This window comes from Phascolarctos cinereus, unplaced genomic scaffold, assembly GCF_003287225.1.
Source record: "Phascolarctos cinereus isolate Bilbo 61053 unplaced genomic scaffold, phaCin_HiC Scaffold_4;HRSCAF=312, whole genome shotgun sequence".
In the NCBI taxonomy this organism is placed as follows: Eukaryota; Metazoa; Chordata; class Mammalia; order Diprotodontia; family Phascolarctidae; genus Phascolarctos; species Phascolarctos cinereus.
Genome location: NW_027555847.1, coordinates 59,423,248 through 59,447,811, shown reverse-complemented (window position 1 = coordinate 59,447,811; position 24,564 = coordinate 59,423,248). Strand labels below are relative to the sequence as shown.

The 24,564-nt window shown below is 44.7% G+C and overlaps 2 protein-coding genes across 3 annotated transcripts in view; both read right to left on the bottom strand.

The window, feature by feature from the left end:
* CHST13 (carbohydrate sulfotransferase 13) overlaps window positions 1–5,549 on the bottom strand; it is a 56,213-nt gene extending 50,664 nt beyond the window's left edge. The window contains 1 exon segment of the mRNA XM_020981155.2: window positions 5,185–5,549. Coding sequence (XP_020836814.1) covers window positions 5,185–5,278 — 94 coding nt within the window. The 5' untranslated portion in view covers window positions 5,279–5,549.
* Window positions 5,550–17,970: 12,421 nt separating this feature from the next.
* The window catches only part of SLC41A3 (solute carrier family 41 member 3), a 68,055-nt gene continuing 61,461 nt past the window's right edge, over window positions 17,971–24,564 (bottom strand). For both annotated transcript variants that reach the window (XM_020981152.2, XM_020981154.2), the window contains 2 exons: window positions 23,726–23,874; window positions 17,971–18,734 (listed from right to left, as the gene is read on the bottom strand). In XM_020981152.2, the coding sequence (XP_020836811.1) occupies window positions 18,528–18,734; window positions 23,726–23,874 (356 nt within the window). In that variant the 3' untranslated portion in view covers window positions 17,971–18,527. The remainder of the gene's footprint in view (window positions 18,735–23,725; window positions 23,875–24,564) is intronic.

The following is a 24,564-nucleotide window of genomic DNA, read 5'->3' as shown; positions in this document are numbered from 1 at the left end:
GTCAAAGAATGGGGAAAAAACTAGTCCCTGCTCTCAAGGAGCTCAGTCTAATGGGGAAGACAACATGCAAACCATTATGCACACACAAGGTTTATACAGGACAAACTGGGGATAATCACAGAGTGAAGGCGTTAGCATTAAGGGAGATAGAGAAGTTCTTCTTGAAAAGGTGATATTTTTAGCTGAGATATGAAAGAAGTCAGGAGATGAGATGAGGAGGGAAAGTATTTCAGGCATGAGGGATAGCCAGGGAAAACGTCCCAAGTCAGGTGATGGAGCATCATGTGTGAAGTCCCCTAAGGAGCTAACCGAAGCACAAGGCCCTCCTGGCCATGCCAATTGCACGTGTCCCCACCTCCTTTTCTGAGCCTGAAATTGGCCCCATTCTCTTACTTAGAAAGTATTATAGCTAAGAAGAACCTTATCAATCAGCTAATCTAATCCTCTCAATTTACAAAAGAGGAAGCCAAAGCCAAATCTAGAAAAGTGAAATGACTTGTCTAAGATCACTACTGCTACTATTAAGTAGCAGAGCTGGAGTCCAAATCCAATGCTTTTCTCCCCAAGCTACCCTGTGTCCTCCCAACATCCTCTCACAGTGATGAGCATAGGATCATTTGCATGTAGGGGAGGATGATTACTGGCTCTGAGCTGTGCTGACTAACTCTGAAGGGTCCTTTAGGAATCACTACCTGTTTGTACTGGAGATAACCACGGCTCAGAAAACCAGGCTGGACCAAATGTTCTGTGTCACATGTCAAGAAAAGCATGAGCCAGGCTGGTGAGGACAGTTGTATACATGTACACACGTACACATACACACACACACACACGCACATATGCTAAGAAGGACGTTTGGAATGGTGAGTACTACATGGACAATCTGCCTACCCTCCACATTGGACAAGGTCCAGCCTGCCTGTGTGGATGAGTCTGTGGTACTAAAGAATACTCCATTCATTCATCACGCCTTGGGCCAACCGCCAAAAGAGAAAGGACAGGTGAAATTGGGCTCCTGGGAAACCAGACTAAAAATGCTCCTGACTCAATCCGAAGGTCCAGACTCTCGCCTTCTGTCGTCTCTTCAGTGGTGACTGTTCTCCATCCTCTGGGGACAGATCTGACTTTTAGAAACAGCTCCCAGTCATTCAGAGCTGAGTCTGGTCACTGACAGGAGGAAATGAGTTGGGGAATCCCCTTTAGGTCAGTAAAGAGGTTTGCTGTTAATAAACTGCTTTTCCTCTTTGCCCTCGGAGGCCATTCTCAAAAGAAGAATTCCAGCCATGACAAGACTATTCAATCAATCATTCACCAAGCATTTATTAAGCACCTACTATATTTCAAGCATTGTGCCAGGCACTACATACAAGTCCAAAGACTGAAACAATCTTTAATCTCAGAGAGTTTACATTCAATCATGAGAGACATCATGACTAATAATAATAACTAAAATGTATATAGTGCTTACTATGTGCCAGGCATTGTATTAAGCATTTTTTATAATTATTATCTCTTTTGATCTTTACAACAACCCTGGGAGGTATTTTTAAGTGTTTTATTTTTATTATACCCATTTTACAGATGAAAAAACTGAAACGAACAGGGATTAAGTAATTTGCCCAAGGTCACACAGCTAATTTATCTCTAAGAGGAATTTGAACTTGGGTCTTCTTGACTTCAGGTCCACAGTGCTATCCACTGTGCCATCTAACTTACTACATGATGTATAAATACATACAGAATAAATTTAAAATAAATGCAAAGTAATTTGGGACAGGGAGAGAGACAGCAGTTGGGGGGATCAAGAAAGGCTTCTTGTAGAAGGTGATGACTGAACTGCATCTTGAAGGAAAAGAGGGATTCTGTGAGACAGAGGTAAGGAGGGAGAGCATTCCAGGTACGGGGGACAGCAAGTGCAAAGACATGGAGGTGGGAGATGGAGGATCATGTGTGAGGAGCAGAAAGAATGCCAATTTGGCAGGACTACAGAGTTTGGAAACAGGACCATTGGAAAATGATGCTGGAGAGACAGGATGGGGCCAAGTCATGAAAGACTGAAAAACAAACAGAGTATATATTTTATCCTTGAGACAATAGGGGGCCACTGGAGTTTTTTGACAAAGGAGTACCATAGTCATACTTGCATTAAAGGAAAATCACTTTGCAATGGGAATGTTGTTAGATTAAGTTTAGCTTCCCAAGTGCCTTCATTTCACATCAGTCTTGTCAAAGGGACATTATCCTTATTTTACAGATGAAGAAACTGAGGCTCGGAGAGGTTGACTGGTATTCCAGAGTGATGCAGTCAGTTAATAGCTACAACTCAGGTCAATCTAACTGCCAGGCTTGTTAGTACTCCTTCTACCACTCCACAAAGCCTCTCATAAAAAGTACCACAGAATCCAGAAATAGAAAGAACATCTGAAATCCTCCACCTCTTGACATGCAGATGAGGAAATAAATGGACAGATTATCAAGCAAAGGGATCAAATGAGATAATATATGTAAAATAGTTGGCAAACCTAAAGCATGACATCAACATTAGCTCTTTTTCTCAAGTAGCTTGTTCAAGGTCACACAACGATCAGTAGGGGCAGTACTAACCCCAACACAGACCAGAATCTGTCCGTCCAGATGCCGATCCTCCAAAGGTAGGGCAGCATGGTAGAAAGGAACCAGTGACTGACGAGGCACCAGGGGAGCTTGGTCTAATGCCTGGCTCCGCTACTAATTCACAGTGTGATCAGAGGTATGTTTACTCTCTTGGCTTCAGCTTCTAATCAGTAAAATGTATGTGTATGACACTGTGTATGTGTGTGTGGGGGGAGGATATAGACTCTTCCAGCTCTCAAATCTATGATACTTTCACGATAATTTAGTTCCTGTGACTAAAGGTTTTTTTTTTTCCAAAGCTCATTTGAGTATGGAACACTCTGGGCCTTGCTTCTGATGCCCAGTCCAGAGCACTTCTCCCAATACCACACTGCCCAGCAGAGGTCCCTGAAGGCTCCCACATTCTAGAGTTGTTAGAGACTGTCCCACACAGGATTCCAGAAAAGGGGAAGGAGAAGAGTCACTTTTCCTTTCATATCCAGGGCAAGAAATGATTCAGCCCTAAGTGTCTTATCCTATAAACCACCCCAGCCTTAAATGGAAGAATAGGCCAGAACACACATAGGGCAGAGCACCCCCACCGAGGGGAATATGAAACCCTCTCTGCTCCTGCCAATGGGACTCCTGCAATAGCAGGATTCCTCCTCCTCTTGGAATCTGTTTTCTTCAAGACAAAACTCAAGTACCTCCTTCTGTACTAGGCTTTTCTCATTCCCTACCCACCTCCCCCCAGCTGCCAATGCCTCCTCCCCCAAGGTTGCTTGCAACTTCTCTCTGTGTGTTTTTCATATACCTATATAGGTGTTCATTGTCTCTCTTGACCTCTTCCTCAAAGGCCCAGACTTTCCTCTTTGTATCTCCAGAAACTAACACACTACCTGGCATGTAGTTCTCATTTTGCTGAGTCCTGTCTGTTTTTTGTGACCCTATTTGGGGTTTTGTTGGCAAAGATACTGGAGTAGTTTGCCATTTCCTTCTCCAGCTCATTTTATAGATGAGGAAACTGAGGCAAACAGGGTTAAGTGACTTGCCCAAGATCACACAGCTAGTTAAGTGTCTGAGGCCAGATTTGAACTCAAGAATATGAGTCCTCCTGACTGCAGGCCCCATGCTCTATCCATTTCCACACCTAGCTGCCCCTGGCACATAGGCGTTAATAAATACTTGTTAGCTTGCTTATACAGACTTTGTGCAGGTCACTTTCCCTCTCTGGGTTTCCTCATCTGCAGGATAAGGAGGTTGGCCTAGATGGTCTCCAAGGTCCCAGCCATCTCTGAACCCAAGCCAGGCTCCTATTACCTTTCTTTCCCTCTCCTGAAACTATTGCCTCAAGCTCCAAAGTTAGAAACCTGCCTTGTAATTATGGAATCTAGCAGAGGCTAGAAGGGACCCAAAGAGGTTATTTAGTCCAATCCACTAATTTTACATAGAAACTAAGACAAGAAGAAGGGAAGTGACCTGGATAAGGTCATACAACTAGTTAGCTGCAGAACTCAGATCCCCTCAGAGTAACCCCTCTCCTACTCCGCTCCTGGCTGTGAGGTGATTTCCAACTTCCCCATTTGTGGATCATACCCACTGGCCTGAAAACATCCATTGTGGTCAATGCTAAGAGCTCCCTGGTCCCAGCAGCCTACTAAGACAAAGTTTCAGACTAGAGAATGAAGTACCTTTAAACCAATTCCCCAAATTCTGAAACACGCCAAGAATGCGGCTCAACTTCTTTCCTCCACCCCTAGTCAGCTGGGCGCCCCCCAAAGCCATTATTTCGCCAGAGTAAGGATTCTGCCTGAGGCTTCAGCCGCAGCTCTCGGTTAATACCGGAGCCAGCTCAGCAACCACCGGCCTCCAACCTTCTCTCCAGCCTCTCCTGGATGTCCCTGGGATCCTCTTAGGATGCGCAAAGAATCCTTGATTGTTGAAACTTCACTGCACTCACTGGCCGGCACTAACACCCTCCTTCCATCATTTCATACCTCTCCAAAGCCCTGAGAAGTGAAGGGACTCGCCCACGGTCATAAAGGTAGGTAGCGAAGTGAGTCTTCTGACTCACAATTCAATACTCTTTCCACTAAACTAAGTTAGTTCCGTGGCACTCTCTCTTTGGAAAGGAAGGTGGTGGACCTGGATAGGGGAGGTGAGGAAGGAGCTCCTAAGGGGGGGGGGGACCAAAGAGGTCAGAATCTGCCTGAGACGGACCCGCGCACCCAAGCTTTGCCTGCCCCAAAGCCCGCGTGTGCGCCCAGTCCGGACCTATCCTGTCCCTAGTCTCGAACTTGGGCTGTCCTGGTGCGGCTGTAATTGGGCGCAACCTAAAGCGGCTAGCCCTGCGCGAGGTAGCAGCGGGAGCGGAATGGCCCAGCTGCCGGGGCCCCTGGGGCACAGCCGCCAGTTCTAGGGCGGGAGGTGGGGAGGATGTCACAGGTTAGCTGCACGGGTACTCCTCACCCCGAGTCATCTGGACTGCAGCCTCCTGGGGCTGGCCTCAGGGCGCTCCCCTAGGCCCCGCCGGGACTGGTCCCGGGAGCCCTGCCTCCCCCTCCCCACGGGACCCCGCTCGCTTTCACTTACCCGGGCTGGGGCCGCTCTGGAAGTAGAAAATGACCAGGATCAGGGAGCCCAGACATGTGGCCAGCACCATCCGTTGCACCCGGCTTTTTCTCATCCTGGCTCCCCAGGCGAGGCACCTCCGGGCGAGGCTCACCGGCCGCGGCTGCTGCCCCAGCCCCTCGCAGCCCCGCTGCCTCGGGCTCCCAGGCGCAGCCGCCGCTGCCTCAGCTGCTGCTGCCGCCGCCGCCGCCGCCGCCGCCGCCGCCGCCACCGCCACCGCCCCCCAGAGCAGGAGCCGCCGAGCGCAGCCCGAGCGCCCAGCTCCCGGCTCGGGCGCCACTGCTGCCGCGGCTCCCCTCCTACCCCCGGCCCAGCCCGTACCAAGCCGACCTCCCTGGAGAGGGGAGAGAGATAATAGGCACCCCGGGGGCGGAGCTGCGAGAGGCGGGGCGGGGCAACCCGATCTCCCGGATTCCTTCCCCGCTCCGCTTTGCGCTCCAGCCGGCTGCGCCCGGAGGCGGAGGGTCGCAGGGCGGAGCCAGACACTCTCCCCGCCCCTAGTCCTCTTCTCCTCTTGGCCCCCTCCAGCTGAGTGGAGCGGTCCTGCTTTGCCGATGTTTGCCGAGTTTGCTTTCGGGGGTACCAAGGTGCAAGGGAAGTGCAGACCTGGCAGTGACCCCCGGAAGCGTGGCAGAGTGGCGCAGGCACTCAGGATACTGGGGTACCGTATGGCTGACGGGAACCCCATCCGAACTGCTAGCGGTCTTCGGGACCCCTTTCCAGCCTGCTTTGGCGCCGGGACCGGCTCCTATGCCACTCAGTCTAGTTCGTGCTTTTGGAGAGAGAGGTTCGCCTGGGTCATCCCTCACCAACCCCAGGCCACACGCCAAAGGCACTCCACTGAAAGTGATGGGGCGATTGTTTCTGCACACCTGAACCCCTTTCCAGATGGTTAGCACCTGCCCGTAGTTGGCTTCACAGCTCCTCCATTCACCACGTGATTTCTTGGCAGAGCGACCCCAGGGTTATGGCAATGGGACATTCAGCAGGGCCAGTGTTTGAGGGCCTTGGGAGCCTAGCAATCACTCACGGAGCATCGGAGTAATAATACCTAGTATTTATGGTTTGCAAAATACTTTACGAATATCTCTGTCTTCACAATGCTGGGAGGTAGGCTCTATCCTATTTTACAGATGAGGAAAAGATGAGACAGAAATTAAGTGACTTGACCAGGGTCGCACAGCTTAATGTCTGAGGCTGGATTTGAACGTAGGACTCCGGGTCCTGCTCTCTTTCCACGGCCACCAAAGAAGGAGCTGTGATTGAAGAGAAGACAGGTCTGGAAGGGACCTCAGGGTCATTTATCCCACCCTCTCTCTCATTTAACCAGTGAGGAAACTGGTCCAGAGACCTTAAGTTGCTCGAACCTAAGTCGTTTGGTTTCACAGGTAACAAAAGATCTTTTGTCTGCTCCACAGCCTTATTATAATCAGTCCTGAAACTCGCCCTTTGGATCCAATCTCTAAGACAAAGACAGAGTGCAGTAGAAAGAGTCCTAGATGTAGGGATGGGAAATTCTAATCCCAACTGTTCCAGTTAAACTCTGTGTGAGTGGGCTAAGTCACTTCTTTTTTTCCCCTAGGCTCAGTTATAAAATAAGTGGGCTGGACTAGGTTAGAGGCTGGACCTCTAAGGTCCCTTTTAGCTTAGACATTCTTTGGTTTTATGATTGACCTACTCAGGCTTCTTTTTTGTGACTTTTTTTTTGTCTTTAAGGCTTGCCTTAGATCTTCACTTCAATGCCCAGCATAGGGCCATGGCTTATAGTAGATTAATGTTTAATCTACTTTAATTAATCTAGATTAATATTTGCTTAAATGAACAAAAAAAGAAATGATTGAGTGAGTCAGATTCCTGAGGAATGAAGAAGGGGTAGAAACCAAGGGTGTAGGTAGACTAGCTAGGCTAGAGGAGTGCTAGCTTGATGAGTTTTTCTTTTGATTACCTCAGGGCTTAGGATAGGGCTAGGCACCTAGCAGATGCAAACACTTGCTAAATAGAATTCTAGGTGATAGGTATAAGGGGGATCCTAATAGAAGGTGTCAGTAGGTGGAAATAGCTCTGAATTTGGAGTCAGATTCCTCCCTGTCACAAGAGGGGTTTGGGGGAAGCATGGTTAAACAGGATAAAAATTATCTGAAGGGTTCAGTGGATTGCTAACTTAATGAGAGATGACAATGTGTTAGGACAGTTTTGTTTTGTTTTTTGCTTTTTGCTAGGCAATTGGGGTTAAGTGACTTGCCCAGGGTCACACAGCTAATACCTGTTGTGTGTTGTGTGTGTGTCTGAGACCAGATTTGAACTTAGGTCCTCCTGACTTCAAGGCCTGAGCTCTATCCACTTCACCACTTAGCTGCCCCTAGGACAGTTTTAAAAACCCATAATGCAATCTTGGATTGCAGCACTTCAAGGAATAAGGAAGTGAGAATCTTGCTGGTCAGAGCACATCTGGAGAATGACGTTCATTCTTGAGGACATTTGGGGAAGGACAATGCTTAAAGCTGCTGAATGTTCACAGGAAGGCTAAGAGAACCTGGACTCTACCGCTAATAGGAAGAGTGGTCCAAGGGGGCCTAGCTAACAGTTCTGGACTCCAGGTACTTGAAAAGCTGGCTTGTGGGAAGAGGGATTAAACTTCCCTAGAGGAAAGAATGGCAGTAGGAAGAAGTGAATTTAGGCTTGCCTGAAGTCAAGAAAAATTCCTGATTATTAGAGCTATCCAGAGGTGGGATGGGAGAAAGGTGGTAGACCTCCCTTTCACTGGTGGCCTTCAAGCAATGTGAGTTGGGATTCTGCCATGTAGTAGATAGGCTTGCCTACTAATAAATGACTGTCAAATTAATTAATTAACTAACTAATTAAAAACTGTTCCTTACCATAACCCTATGAAGTCTCATTTCCCTCTAATTAGTCCCTAGGCATGTAAACTTTCAAGGCTCAAACATTCAGCTCTGGGCCATAGGCCTCACTAATTCACCTTCATCGTCCCAGGGCATCAGCTCCTCCCCCTGAACTGGGGCCAGGGGACTTTGTCTTTGGCCCTAGATACTTTCACCTTGGAGTGTTCATTAAACTTTCCTGAACCCTGAATCTAGACTTGAGATTCCAGGCCTGACTATCTTTTGGGATCACTGAGCCAGCTTAGCTCCTTGGGTTCCCAAGGAAATCTGTTATGCTCAAGCCCTAATTACCTGTCCCTGTCTTTGGTCCTTGTCACCACAACTATCTCTGGGTAATCATTCCTGGAAGCCACTTTCCTTTTCCCATCTATGTTGCCACATCATCCATGCCACAGGGCTTGTTTATATTATTACACTCTCTAAGCCTCTGTGGTAAGGAGCAGGTGCCCACATGCACTGGTAGAGGACAATTTCTCCCCTTTTTTTCTCATGGGTATAGGGAATTCCATCCCTCAATATCCTCACCCTTAGGTGGCACAGTGGATACAGGCTGGGTCTGGAGTCGGGAAGACTCATCTTCCTGAGTTCAAATCCAGCCTCAGACACTTACTAGCTACATGACCCTGGGCAAGTCACTTCATCCTGTTTGCCTCAGTTTCTCATCTTTAAAATAAGCTGGAGAAGGAAATGACAAATCACTCCAATATCTCTCCAAGAAAACCTCAAACGGAGTCACAAAGAGTCAGACACAAATGAACAACAAAAGCCCCAAATTATAAGGATAAAGAGATTATATAGACTCAGAAGTGATAATGGAGAGTGAGGCAATTAGAGGAGGCAAAATAGGACAGTGGGAAAGCATATTTGCTGTGAAGTCAGAGGACCTGGGTTCAAATCCTGCTTCTGATGCTTACTACCTGTGTGACCTTCATTTCCTTATATGTAAAATGAGGGGGTTGGGCCACATAGCTTTTGAGGTCCCTTCCAGCTCAAGATCTGGGATCCTAAGTGTTTCTAAGATGCTGTGTGGTGTATTGGACAGAGAACCAGCCTTGGACTTGGTAAGACCTTGGTTCAACAGCTAGTTGGCTCAATGGATAAAGCACTGGACCTGGAGTCAGGAAGATAATGACAAAAACGGTTAATATTTATATAGCACTTACTTTGTGCCAGGCACTGTATTAAGTGTTTTACAATTATCTCATCTGATCCTCACAACCATTCTGGAAGGAAGGTGCTATTAGACTTGAGTTCAAATCTAGCCTCAGTCACTCAGTTTCCTTATCCGTAAAATGGGAATGATAATAGCACTTCCCAGGGTTGTTAAAAGGATATTTTATATTTTCTTCTATTTTTTCATTCTTTTGAATTTGTTTGATTGATTCTTGTATCATAGAGTCATAGTTGCCCACTTCTAAATTTTAAGGAGTTTTTTCCCTCAATTAGCTTTTATACTTTCTTTTCTATTTGGCTAATTGTACTTTTTAAGGAATTGTTTTCTTCGGTGGATTTTTGTTATCTCCTTTTCCATTTGGCCACTTCCACTTTTTAAGCAATTGTTTTCTTTTTCCAAGCTGTTGACTCTTTTTTATAATTTTCTTTCATCACTCATTTCTTTTCCCAATTTTTATTCAACCTCATATATATACATATTTAAATTTATGTGTATATTTAAATACATATTTAAATTAAATTATCTAATTTAATTTAATTTAAATATATATATATTTAAGGCCCTTTTATGAGCTGTTTCAAGAGTGCTTTCTGGGCTTGAGACCACTTCTCCTTTTTCTTTGGGGTTTTGCCAGTAGGTGTTTTGACATTGTTGTCCTCTTCTGAGTGTGTCTTGATCTTCCCTGTCACCATAATAACTTTCTATGGTCAGATTTTTTTGGTGTTTTGTTTGTTTGTTTTTTGCTCATCTTTTTTGGTCTTTTTCCTTTCTTTTAAATCTGATCTCTGCTCCAGGGGTGGAAGGGGTACTGCCTCAAACTTTTTGTTCCAGGGGCTGCAGGCCGTAGCTGTTTACCCAGTGCCCTGCTGATGTTGCCCTGAGGCCCATGGGGGGGACCCTTGTGTCTGGTGCTACTCTGAGGGGTGGGGTGGGATGGCTGGTGCTGCTGGAGGTCATAGGAGTCTGGCAGCTTACCTGGTGCTGAGCTGAGGTCCTACTGCTGGTGTCTGGTGTGTACTGAGGCTGGTAGGGTGTTTCTGCATTTCCCTAGGATGTGCTTAAACAAGTAGAGTCTGGCCACTGGAGGCTGCCTATTTGCCCCGGGGCAATGCTGAAGCACCTGGCAGTTTTCAGAGCTGGAGTCTGCTGTTCCTCTGACCATGCTGAGGCACATGGGGGGGTCCTGGTGTTGGCATTTGCCTTCCCCACTGCACTGGAGCTCAGGATCTACTGCTGGTTTGCTGAGGTAGGGTTTGCTGCTGGCTTGCAGGATGTTGCCTATCCTGAACTGCACTCCCCTTTAACCAGAGTGAGACAGACTTTTCCTGCTGATCTTCCAATTTTCTTGGGCTCAAAGATTGTTTCATCTCGTCTTTGTGCTGGTACTGCTGTTCCAGTATTTGCTTTGGGGCACTATTTTATGGTTGTTTGGAGGTGAATATTGGAGAATTATGGCGATTTACTGCTTACTCTGCCATCTTGGCTTCCAGAAGTTTGTTGGAAGGATAAAAGGAGATATTTGTAAAGCACCTTGTAAACTTTGAAGTGTTATGTAAATATCATTATTATTGATAACACATTACAATAACATAATTATGATGGATAATTATGTATAATATGATATAATATATAATGTGATTGTTATTATTTCCTGCTTATGACATATGGGAGATGTGTGACCCTGGACAAGTCAATTAATCCTTTCAGTGCCCCAGGCAATTCTCTAGGCTGTAAGTTACAGAGTTGCGGCTGACATGCCTACATGGAGGGAGTTTCCATTCCTGTCTCTTTTCTTGTGGTTACTAGCAGCAAGAACCTTCAAAGAGCTTGTAAAGAAATGACACCAGGCAGGAGAGGCTCCCCCTCTTCACATATACCCGCAAACCCCAGACTCAGCCCTGAGGATCAAAGGATTTTGAGCTGGAAGGAACCTTTCATTTGTGTATTCAACAAGTATGTATGTTTATGAAGTCCCTACTGTGCGAAAGGCATTGTGGATGCAAAGACAAGAAAACAACAGTCCTTAGCCTTGAGAAGCTCATGTTCCACTTCGGCGATGAGTGGGATAGCCAGGGTTCAAAACCAGCTGCTGTGGACACCAAAACCCACTCTCTTTCCACTCTATCACACTCCCTCTGTTATTACAGAAATGATGAGCATTGGTGATCTATTTAGTAATATTTCACTGCTGCCTGGGCTAGAAATATTTTAATCTTTTTTCTTCTTCCCTCACAGTAGGATAAATAATTTCCCCACTGTAGATTAGATGAACAGAATGTTAGCTCCAGTTGACCTTAAGAGATCAGTGTGGCAGAATGGAAAGGATCATGGATTGGGAGTCAGAAGACCAAGCTAGCCATGGGATATTGAGCCAGTCACTTACCCTCCCGAGGCCACAGTCTCATCACCTTATAATTAAGGTGCAGGTTGGATTAGAAGGCCTCTCAAGTGCCTTCCAACTCTAACTCTGTGATCCCACGATCTACAAATGTAACACCTCCATGAGCAGTTGTGAAAGTCAGCCCTTGTAACACCGTGGGCTGCTGGGAAACTATACAGGCAACAGTCGTGGAGACAGGCCAAGAAAACCAATCAATGCTTGGATTTTTTTGAATTGTGGGCTGGAGATAAGCTACTGGAGGTGTGGACCTGTGGGGAAAGTTGGCCAACCCAACATATCCTCTAACTTGTCCTAACACTTGTAATCCTAGAGTCAGCTGAGTATACTCTGATTGGTAAGATTTTTCCCTTTCTCTTTGGTTAAGTGAAGGTGGAAGAGCTCCTTTCTGATTTTCTATTGTAGCTAGGTGCTGCAATGGATAGAGTGTTGGGTTTGGAATCAGGAAGATTCATCTTTATGAGTTCAAATCCAGCTTCAGACCCTTTCTAGCTGTGTGACCCTGAGCAAGTCACTTAACCCTGTTTTCCTCATCTGTAAAATGAGAAGGAAATGGTAAACCACTCCAGTATCTTTGCCAAGAAAACCCCAAAATGGTGTCAAGAAGAGTCAGACATCATGGAACAACAATATCTTGGTCTATTCTAATCTATTGCACTTCTCAAATTTCTGTTTACTATTTTGCTTGGGGAAAGATATGGGTGTATTCCAACCTACTATACCCCTAGACTTAGAGATACTTAATATGTGGTAGATATAATTTTAACCAGACACCCCTCTTGAGGTAGGTAAGGGAAGAAGCAAACACCAAACCACATCCTTTTCCCATTTCCTCAAAGTCAGAAATCCTAGCTTTCTTTGGGAAGGGTCAGGCCAGATCCCAGATCAGATATCTATCCATACAATGTGGGAGCTGAGCAGTCTTTGTATTATACAAGCCAAGCGTGCTAGGACACACACACACATCTTAACAGAGATTAACAGAGACCCACAGAGAAGAAATGACTCATGGTCAGACAGTGACAAAACCTCAGAGTGGGGCTTTAAACCCGTCTTTTGACCAAAAATCCAGTGCTCTTTTGACAACATACATCATAGCTGCCTTCATATTTGAGTTTGGAAACTTTGTTTCTATTTAAATACATACATACATACACACACACACACATATACATATATGTGTGTGTGTATGTGTGTATCCTGACCCTCGGCTGTTAATAAAATTAATTTGACTCTAGGCTGCATTAATAGAAGTCCAGCTTTCAGGACAAGGGAGGTGAACTCATTCTATTCACAGGATCTTAGATTTAGAGCTAGGAGGGATTTTAGAAGCCCTCTAGCCCAACCCCCTCTTTTTACAGACTAGGAAACTGAGGCTCAGAGAGGCATAGTCACACATCTAGTAAAAGCCAGAGGTGAGATTTGAATACAGGTTTTTTCAAACTCTGAGTCCATCACTCTCATCTACTATATATGGATGTTTCTGTGGAGATTTGAAGTATTTCGGAAACTCCTTGTCATGGAAACTAGAGATTGGAAAATACCGGGGGCTTTTTTTAAATTTGCTTTTGTTTTGTTTTTACTATCTCGGGGTTTTTACTCTCTCTCCAATGCAATCGTGTTGTACTGGTTTTTCTTTCTGCTGTGTGAGGGAGAATGTAAGCAAGGAAATTGAAAGTGTAAACGTGACCTTTTCTCTGTGAAACTATAAGATGGTAAAAGATTATCCCCGCAGAGAAAAATCAAAGGCTAAACAATGGCCACATGCAAAGGCTTTTGATGCTAAACTGCCCTGAAGCCCCAGTACAACCAGGAGCCACAAGCTTAGAATATGGGCAATCCTTGCCTTTTTTTCATTATAAATATCATGGTTCTGATTATCTACTTGTGCAAAACACAACAACAACAACAACAACAAAGCTTTATTTTATTTTTCAGTGTTTTGATCTGCTTCATCATTGCCTCCCGCCCCCCCCAAAAAAAAAATCTGTGGAAATAGGTAAACCCTTACAGCTGCCTCTGGAATAAAGTCCAAGTATTTTGCCTATCTCGTTAATGAGCGCCAGAGAATGGCAGAGAATGTGTTTGGATGGGCACAGTGTCTGGAGTGGCTCTGGAATCAGGAAGACTCATCTTCCTAAGTTCAAATCTGGCCTCACTCACTTACTAGCTGCATGCCCCTGGGCAAGTCACTTAGCCCTGTTTGCCTCAGTTTCCTCATCTGTAAAATGAGCTGGAGAAGGAAATGGCAGACCACCTCAGTATCTCTGCCAAGAAAACCCCAAAGGGGATCACGAAGAGTTGGACACAACTAAAACTACTGAACAGCAACAGAACCTCAGCCATACTAAGGTTAAATCCATTTTCTACTGTACTGGGTAGCCAGGAAAGCATTATTATTATTATTATTATTATTATTATTATTATTGTGACGCAGTTGGGGTTAAGTGATTTGCCTGGAGTCACACAGCTATTAAGTGTTATGTGTCTAAGGCCCAATTTGAACTCAGGTCCTCCTGAATCCAGGTCTGGTGTTCTATCCACTGCGCCTAGCTGCTCCCAAGAAAGTATTATGACAAAAATTGAGCACTGTCTGTTGAAAGGTTGATGAGTGAGATGGAACACATTTTGTTCAAATCTGAATATAGAAATGAGTTTAATTTAAACCATGATTGAATACAAATTAACAAGAAAGGCAATGGATTGTACCAAGGTACTAACTTACTTAAATCTTGCTTTGATTTCATATTATTTTCATAAATATAATGGCTAATGAGTATTTATTTTTATCTGTTTGAATACAGAGTTGCATTTTTATGGAAGAAGTATGTCGTCTAGACACCACCATCCCTCTACTGATGGAATATTCAACCCATAGATATAGTGCCTAAGAGAAGGTGAATAGCCCCCAAGGTTTGGCAATCCCAAACCTTTATCTTAGGTTATGACCACAAAATTCCAGGAAGAAAGGAGAAGGAATGATGGTGAAATCCTATGGTTAGGGGAGAGAGAGAAGAGGAGGACAGAAAAGGGTGGGAAAAAGAAAAGGATAGATAATAAGAAAGGATTGGAATGAGGAAGATGAGGTGGACATACAGGTCCTGACTGTCCCATCCTGTGTCTGTACCCTAAGGTGATGGTTTTGTAGAAAAGAGTTGCATGTATATTGTAAGATGATCAATTGTGAATGACTTACCTATTCTCAGCAATACAATAATCCAAGACAACTCTGAAGGACATATGATCAAAAATACTATTCACCTCCTGAGAAAGAACTGATGGAGTCTGAATACAGATCAAACATATTTTTTAACTTCATTTTTCCTGGGATTTTTTGGGTATGTGTTTTCTTTTACAATACCACTAACACGGAAACATGTTTTACATGACTACACATATTATATATTGCTTACTCAGTGTGGGGGGAGAGAATTTGGAACTCAAAATAGAATGAAAAAAAATTTTTTTACATGTAATTGGGGAAAAATAAAATGGTAATAAGTAAAAAAAAAAAAAGAGAAGAAAAGAGTTATATGTAGAGCCCTCTCCCTGGACCCAGAAATTTCCATGCAGGTCTAGTTTACTGCTTTCCCCAAGCCTTACTAAAGTGAACTCCAACATTATTGCCTGATAGTATCCTGGAAACAGGTGGGAGACTTGTTCCAGAAGTAAGTAACTCATGGCATGGGAAGAACACTTGATAAGTATCCCAAGAGTCTGGTTTCTCAACTTTCCACTATGTAGACCTTTTCCTTTTATATCCTATTCCTTAATCTCCTTCTTTAATCTGTCTTTTTTCTTTTTCCATCTTCCTATCCCTTGGTCTTACCATGGCAACAACTGTCAGAAATGGGGGTTCCATAGAGAACAGGGCTAGGTGGTATTCACAGACCCATGGGGGTGGGGGTCAAATGGGTGGGGGTGAGTGTCCCAGAAGCAGGCAAAAAGAGGTCAAGATGGGCTGAAAGTCAGCCTGAGGGAGGTCCAACTGTGGATCTTGGGCAAATGTCTGAGGAGGAGGAGGAGGAGGAGTGTGTGTGTGTGTGTGTGTGTGTGTTTGTGTTTCACAGTTGAGACGCAGGTGGAAGGGCACTTGATTCAATAAGGAAAAATCCCTGTTTGAATGCTAACTCCAAGTCTGATTAGCTATAATCTTGGGCACATCATTTGACACCTTTGAGGCTGTGTCCTTATCTGTGTGGGGGCACTTGCATCCCTTGCCTCATAGAGCTATCTTAAGGAAAGTGCTTTGTTCATCTTAGAGTACTTTAGAGATGTGAACTACTGAAAGTTAGAAGTTCAGAGGAGGCAGGAAGTCAGCATCTGAGAGCAAGTAGTAAAGACGGAGACATGGACACTGGGCAGGACTCCAGTCCCTGACAATATTACTGTGGGACAAGTCACAAGATCTCACTAGGCATGAAGCAGGAAATCAAGGCTTTGAGGCACATGTGGAGGGTATAGGCAGAACAGGACCATAGTTATCAGAACTGGGGTACAAGGCAGGAAGGACTTGACCACAGGGAATGGGGTAAGAGCCCAGCTATAACAGGCAGGTACATTGAATAGGATTAAGCACCTTAAGTTCCTGGCCTATGTCTCTTTATGTTCCCCCCTCCCATTTGTCAGTCGGGGAATGTCTCTTATTTTTATAAATTTGACTCACTTTTCCATATATTTGAGAAATAAGGTCTTTATCAGAGAAACTTGCTATAAATTTTTTTTCTGTTATAACTGTGTATTTCCCTCCATCCTATTTTCTCCATTTATCTTACTCTCTCCTTTTACCGGCCATCCTTAAGTGTTTTGCTTCTGAATACCACCTCCCCCAATCTGCCCTCCTTTTATGTGAGATTATTTATCCTATTCTACCTCTTCCTTTCCCCTTCTCCCAGTGCATTTTTCTTTCTCACTCCTTAATTTTATTTTTTAGATATCCCATCATATTCAACTCACACCTGTGCCCTCTCTATGCTCCCTTCTAACTACTCTAATAATGAGAAAGTTCTTAGGAGTTACAAGTATCATCTTCTCATGCAGGAATGTAAACAGATTAACCTTACTGAATCCTTTTATGATTTCTTTCCTGTTTACCTTTTTATACTTCTTTTGAGTCTTCTTTTTGATAGTCAGATTTTCTATTCAACTCTGGTCTTTTCATCAGGAATGCTTGGAAGTCCTCTATTTCATTGAATAATCATTTTTCCCCTGAAGGATTATGCTCAGTTTTGCTGGGTAGATGATTCTTGGTTGTAATGTTAGCTCCTTTGCCTTCTGGAATATCATATTCTAAGCCCTCCAGTACTTTAATGCAGAAGCTGCTAAATCTTATGTGATCCTGACTCTGGTTCCATAATATTTGAACTGTTTCTTTCTGACTGCTTGCAATATTTTCTCCTTGACCTGGGAGCTCTGGAATTTGCCACATTATTATTGGGAATGTTCATTTTGGAATCTCTTTCAGGAGGTAATTGGTGGATTCTTTCCATTTCTATCTTACCCTCTGGTTCTAGGGCATCAGGGCAGTTTTCCTTGATAATTTCTTGAAAGATGATGTCTAGGCTCTTTTTTCAATCATGGCTTTCAGGTATTCCAATAATTCTTAAATTCTCTCTCCTGGATCTATTTTTCAGGTCAGTTGTTTTCACAATGAGATATTTTACACTTTCTTCTATTTTTTCATTCTTTTGATTTTGTTGTCTTGATGTCTCTTGCTTTTTAAATATTGTGATAACTATTTCAATCTAATTGGTTTCCTCTGTAATCCTTTGTATTTTATTTATTTAAAACTATGATTCTGAGAAAGGGCTCATAGGCTTCACTCAACTGCCCAAGGGTCCGTGACACAGAAACTCTTGGGCTTTTCTTACTGCTGCATACTATGCTGCATCCCAAGGCATTCTACTTTTTCACCTCTCTAGGCCTGTTTCCTTTTCTGTAAAATATGGATAACAAAGTTTTCCCAGCTAATCAAGGCTATTGGGGAGATCAAATGTGATCATGAATATGGAAGCATTTAAAAAAAAGTTTCAAACAGCTTCTGCTGATTGTTTTTTTTTTTAAAGGCAATTGGGGTTAAGTGGACTTGCCCAGGGTCACACAGCTAGTAAGTGTCAAGTGTTTGGTTTAAGGCCAGATTTGAACTCAGGTCCTTCTGACTTCAAGGCTGGTACTCTATCCACTGCACCACCTAGCTGCCCCTGCTGATTGTTTTTAATAATCCAAACTCTATCTCTGTACCAACTGTTGTCAGGACATAAAAGACAAAAGCCAAATAAATTCTACAAAATTTACTTCTGCACTTTTCCAAACACTGAGTTTCCTAACAGGGTTTTTGGGGAAAAAGTCAAGATGAAGTAACTTGAAACAAAGAGATATCGTGCCCTTGGTTAGGGCTCGGGAGCATGGCTGTACTCCACTTGGGAAGTGCTTTGCCTTGGGGCAGGAAAGGCTGTACAGGGGTATATCCAAAGAGCAGCTCTGAAGTTCTCCAAGTTGGGTACTGCTATGGAGAGGAGGAGCCAAGACATCTGACCAGAACAGCATCCCTCTCATTTGTGTGGTCTCCCAAAGGCATGCTAGACCTTTCCATGACACCATTCCCACTGGGAAGCCCATGTCACACTGGCACCTACATGTATGTACAAGCCATGCTCTGGGCTGCTGCCAGGTAAGAATGCCTGAGGCTACATGAGATAATCTTCTTGGCAGAGAGGGTTACAAGGAGAGGCCCCAAAATCCTTTTGGTCTGACTGTTGGGACACTTGCTTTCAAGACTCTGAAGGCTGTGAAGACCAGAGAATAAAGTGTCTTGGGCTTTCTTGCCTCATTTCTAGGGAGGCCCAGGTTCCACGATATTGGGATTTCTCAGATGCAAATTGATAAAGAAGGAGTCTAAGAGAAAGCAGAGGGACAGTAAGCCAGTCCCCAGCAGATCCCCCATCCCAGTGAGGTAGGGGATGCAGTGACTATCGGGATCCTGGGACCGGCGCCATACCAGCCTCACCATTATCTCTGCCAGGTATAGTAGGATCAGCACCTAGAGAGGGGAACAAAGACAACAGAATCATTGCCTGAGCTGGGGGGGTAGGGTCCAGGACTGGGAATGAAAACAGAAGTCAGTCAGGCCAGGAGCTGGGGGTCACCAGCTAGAGACAGAAAAATATAGTCTTGAAGCCTAAGAGACCAACGAATCCAAACAACAGCTAGGGCTGGTATAGACCAGGGGTTCTTAAGACTTTTTGGAGTTACAGAACCTGTTAGCAGCTGAACAACAGCTAAAGTTGGCATGGGATAGGCCAGGGGTCCTTTGCCTTTTAGGTCATGGACACCAATGGCAGCTGAAAATAGCTAAGGTTGGTATAGATCAAGGTTCCTATTTTTTTTTGGGTCATAGAAGCAATTAGCGACCTTGTAAAGTCTGCAGACCTCACCTCAGAATAATGTTCTGAAACGCATAGAATAAAATACAGCGTGTCTGGCACATAGGTGCTTAATAAGTGTTTGCTGACTTGACAAAGGAAACAAATTGTATTTAAATACATTTATAAAAATATAAGCACTCCTCCCCCCAACACTCACCAAGTTCATAGACCATAGGTTAAGGACCCTTGGAATATAGATATTACACTATTCAGGCACATTTCAAATAATCAACAAGTCTTTAGTTTGTGCAAGACCTATAATGGAAACACCATTTTCTACGTCAAGCCTTGCCAATTGCCAAGGTCTTGCCTCCCTAAATATATTGTGTTTATTCCAAATATACTTATATTTGCACATATCTTCTCCCTGAATAGAACATAAACTCCTTGAGAGTGAGGGATCAGAATCTAAATCTACCGACTCCCAATGCAGGGCTCTTGACTGCAGTCCATGAATCATCCAAGTGCATTTGAATAGACCAGCATTTTATGGATGGAAGGATCTCTAGCATCTACTTTACAGAGGAGTAAATTGAGCCTCAGAAAGTGGAAGTGGTTTGCTCAATATTACACAGGTAGAAAGTGGCAGAGCTGAGCCTGACACTGGGCTGAGTCCAGTGGTCTTTCTGCTATGCCACCTACTTGGCTCTCAGAGCATCAGCATCAGAATGTCTGAGCTGCAAGGGACCTAACCCACCTGTCCTCCCAGGGTAGGAATCCCCTCTATCAGAGAGGATCACCCAGCAAGTGTCTGAACACTTCCAGTGACAGGGAGCTCCCTCCGTTCTGAGGCAGGCTACTCAAGTGCTGGACAGCTCCACTGGGACTGTCGGAACTTCTTCCTTACACTCCACCTCCCCAGCACTTAGGGACAAAGATTTAGAGCGAGAAGGTCTAGAGAGGCTCTCTAGTCTTACAGTCCTATTTATAGACAAAGAAACTGAGGCCTGGGGCAGGGAGTAGGTGAAGTAACTTTCCCTAAGTCACACAGGTAGTAAGTGACAGGCAGGATTGGAACACAGAGCCTCCAACTTCAAGGATCTCAGTGGTGCTCCTTTTGCACTCTGAAATCACATGCAGCAGATCACCTTCTTCCACATACAGACATTCCTTCAGGTATTTGAAGACCACAATCACCAGTAACAGCAATAACCCCCCTGCTAGGGAAACATCCCCAGTAACCTTAGCTATCAAATGCTCCCCTCTGCAATGACTTTGTTGCGTGATGGGATTTTTCCTGTTTGGTGGGATGAGTTCTGGGGGGTGGCTCTTCTCCAGTTGGGGGAAGGGCTGCCAATACCCTGCTTTGGGACACTCATTGGGTGTCCCTGGGACTCTCCGAGGAGGGCTCTTTGTAGCTGGGGGTGAGGGGGGGTGGGGATGCCTTGAGTCAGGAGTGGAGTCTCTGGGTCCTGGCCAGATGGAGCAGTGGCCACAAGTGATGCACATTTTCCATGATTATGAGCAGCTTTATGGGGAAAAGTTCCTTGAGGGGGAAAAAAGGCAGCTGTTCTCCATAATTCTAGCTTAGCTTAAATCTGGGCAAGCAGCATTCAGGAGGAGGGGGTTCATTGTGATATATTTTCCTTTGGTTCCACAGCCGTAACATAAAAAAAGCAATCATGCATGATAACTGGGACTCCTTTGCCCTAGAAGAACGGTGGCCCGCAATCCTGTTTTTGGCTGGCTCGTCTCCTCACTCCCCCTGAATGAACCGTTTCCATTCCAGCCTCCTGGCTTTTGCTCATGCTAATTCACTATTTCTCTTGGAATGCCCTGCCCATCTCTTCTCTGCCTAACCTCCATCTTAGCCATTCTTCTGGGCACCGCTGAAGCCTCAACTCCTCCACGAAACCTTCCTGGACTGCCCTAGTTTAGTCTGCTCTTCTCTTCCACTGAGAGTCCATACACATAATTCAGCAATCACTACCTTTTTTTTTTTTAATTGGTGTAAGCTTTGTGTCTTAGATTGTAAGCTTCTGGAAGGCAGGGACCATGCTGATTTTCCCTGTAGTAATGAATAGCTGAGTGTAAATATCCAATAAAGACTTGTTTGATATTAACAGTTAACCCAATGAAACTGACTCTTTGGAGGAACAAAATTCAATTTTAAAAGCATTTATTAAGCACCTACTGTGTGCAAAGTCCTGCATTAGGCTCTGTGGGTGACAAAAAAAAGAATTAATCGAGCCCCTGTCTTTAAGGAACTTATTGTCCATTAGGGCAGATAATACAAGTACATTAATTATTAGTATATAAAGAGCTTGAGAGATCAGAGTATTATCAGAGTACAGATGGGACAGTGGTCATTTTCTGGCTGGGGGTAGGGAGCTGGGAAGGCCTTAAGGAGAAGTGGCATTTGAACTTAGCCTTGAAGGAAAAGGAGAGAGGGAGAGAAGGGGAAGGAGAAGGAGAGGGGTATGTGTTTAGATGGGGGGGGAAGTATTAGCTGTATTCTAGGTAGATATATGGCTTAAGGTGGCAGTTAGGTGGCACAGTGGATAACGCGCCCAGCCTGGAGTCAGGAAGCCCTGAATTAAAATCTGTCCTAAGACACTTCTAGCTGTGTGACCCTGGGCAAATCACTTAACCTGTTTGCCTCAGTTTCCTTATCTACACAATAAGCCCGAGAAAGAAATGACAAATGACTCCAATATCTTTGCCAAGAAAACCTCAAGTGGGGTTGTGAAGAGTCAGACATGACTGAAAAATGACTGAACAACAATATAGCATGAGAAGAAGTGTGGCTTTGTGGATACAAGGGCAGTCTTAGATTGGGACCTAGGTTCAAATCCTACCTTTGACACAGCCTGGCTTTGTGAATGAACCTCTCCTAGCAACTCCCTAAGACGAAGTTACAGATTGTATTGATGGAGGACGTTTACATATCAGACAGCTACTATACCGATGAAGTCAGGTGGCCCAGGTATGGAAGGTGGGATTCTTGTCTGCGGAACAGTTAGTAAACAGTCTAAGCCTCAGGATGGGTCGGCTGGGTGGGAAACTCAAAATCATGTGCTTGGTTAGAGCGGGGCAAAGGGGATTTTAGCCATCCATCAACCAATAAGCATTTACTAAGTGTTTACTATGTCAGTGTCTGTGCTAAGTGCTGGGGATACCAGGGAAGGCAAAATGATCCCTGCCCTTAAAGAGCACCCAGTCTAATGAAATCAGAAGCAGAATATGCCAGGGTGTCATCAGCTTAGAGTTTATATCTGGTGCCGTAAGCTTCAAGCTGAGTTCCAGGAATACACCCCATCAGACCTTCTCATATCAAATTATGTTCTACCCCAGAACAGTCCTTAGAAGGAGACCCTTAGCCAGGTGAAGTGGCCTTCATAAATCTGAGGGCCTGCCACCAGATGGGGTCTCATTCAGGATGTGTTCCATGTGCCAGGTGGCCAGGGAACACTGGGCAGAAAGCCAATTTAAATTCTAGGGGACTGAATTGGCTAGTGTGAAGTTTTAATTCGAGGAAGCTCGAGTCACCGGATGCCTCTTCCAGTGGCTGGCCTAGCATGGTGGAAACTGCCTGGCCCATTCCAAAGAATAAGCCAGACCCTGTTCTTCCAGAATCCTTCATCCTCATCACCTTGAAACTCCTTTTGTGCTGATCTCCATCATTCTGCATAACAATAATCATGGAATCACAGAATTTCAGAGTCCAAAGGGATCTCGGTGGCCACTAGGTCCAAGTTCTTAACCTTTTTTTTTTTTTTGGCACTTTGGCACCACGGATCTTTTTTCAGAATCATGTTTTTAAAATGCATAAAGCAAAATACATTGGATTATAAAGGAAGCCAATTAAATTGAAATAGTTATTAATATATTAAAAAAAGTCTACTGCCAGGCTAAGAACTCTTGCTGTAGTCTAATGTATATTAGAAAAAACCCTCCCCTATAACATACTTGACAACTGGTCATCCAATATCTGTTTGAAGGTGGACCTCCATGAGGGGCATCCATGACCTCCTCTTACATCAAGCTGACATTTGCCTCTTTGCACCTTTACCCTCACACAGCTGACATTCTACCAGGGCCAAAGGGTCCACAGGTAAGTGTAATACAGCACAGGTGTAATGGGAGCAAACCCAGAGAAGGTTTGAAGAATCTTTCTATAGGGGCTAGGGATTTGGGAAGGCTTATAATATTATACATGTATGACAGAATTCTTCAGATCCACTTATATCTGGGCTGGCTCTAGTTTGTCAACAACTGAAGACAGGGGCAGCTAGGTGGCACAGTGGATAGAGCACTGGCCCTGAAGTCAGGAGGACCTGAGTTCAAATCTGGCTTCAGACCTAACACTTACTAGCTGTGTGACCCTGGGCAAGTCACTTCACCCCAATTGCCTAAAAATTTTTTAAAAAACCACAAAAACAAAAAACTGAAGACAGTACTCCAGATGTAGCCCAGCCAGACCAGTGGACAGTGAGGTCATTCTTTCTCTTTCCCTGGACAATATTTCTCTTCTTGACACAGACTTAGAATGAATTCATTTTTTCAGGCTGCATGTCATGGATTCACATGGAGCTTGCAGGCTACTCAGATCCTCAGATCTTTCTCTGAAGTCCTGTTCTCCAGCCACTCTCCTCCAAATCCTTACCTGGGTCAAAGAAGCAACCAGATAAAAGACCACGAACAGCAGATTTATCTCCATCTCCCCTTTCTCCATCATGTAAATAAAGGAGAGGAACGTCAGATGGCCAGGGATGACCAGGAACAGCAGCACTCGGGCAGACACAGAGTTGATTTCTGTAAGGAATACAAGACAGAAGGATTGGGCCTGAGGCTGGATTAAGGAGCTGCCTTTGCTGGCAATGAACTCTATGACAGATGGATCCAAGTGTGGTTAACTTCAGCTGACACAAGGTTAGGAAGGAAAACATTCTCATAGGAAATATACCAGGGGATCAGAAGAGATGAAATTCATTGCAAGGCTCAACTTGCAGCCACAATAAGCAAAAGTAGAAAAATGTACTTTCTGGTAGCGTGTCGGGAGGTCTGAGCTCTGGCCATCACTAGCTATGCTGTGTGATCCTGGGCAAGGCATCTTTTTTTTGGGGGGGGGGTTGTCGAACTCTACCTGGAAGGCAGTAGCACTTTCTGGCAACACTCAAAGCTGGCCCCACCCCCACCCCTATGATCACCAGCACCCAGCCAGAACACACTCAGGCATTGAGAAGGGGATCAGAGCTTTGGTAGGAATGGGGCTTGGCGTTTCTATCCAGGCCTAAATTCCTGCCATTTCCCCAATCCTGCATCTGATCTTGAAGCAGCATGGTAGAACACTGGACTCGGAAAGACCTGAAATCCCACCTTAGGCACTTAGCAGCTGTGAGCTTTGGGACCCTGGGTAGTGAATACATTCTTTATTTAATCTCTTTTCCCTTTGGGAGAGAGGTATAATGTAGCAGAAAGAGGGCAGGGTTGAGAGCTCAAGAT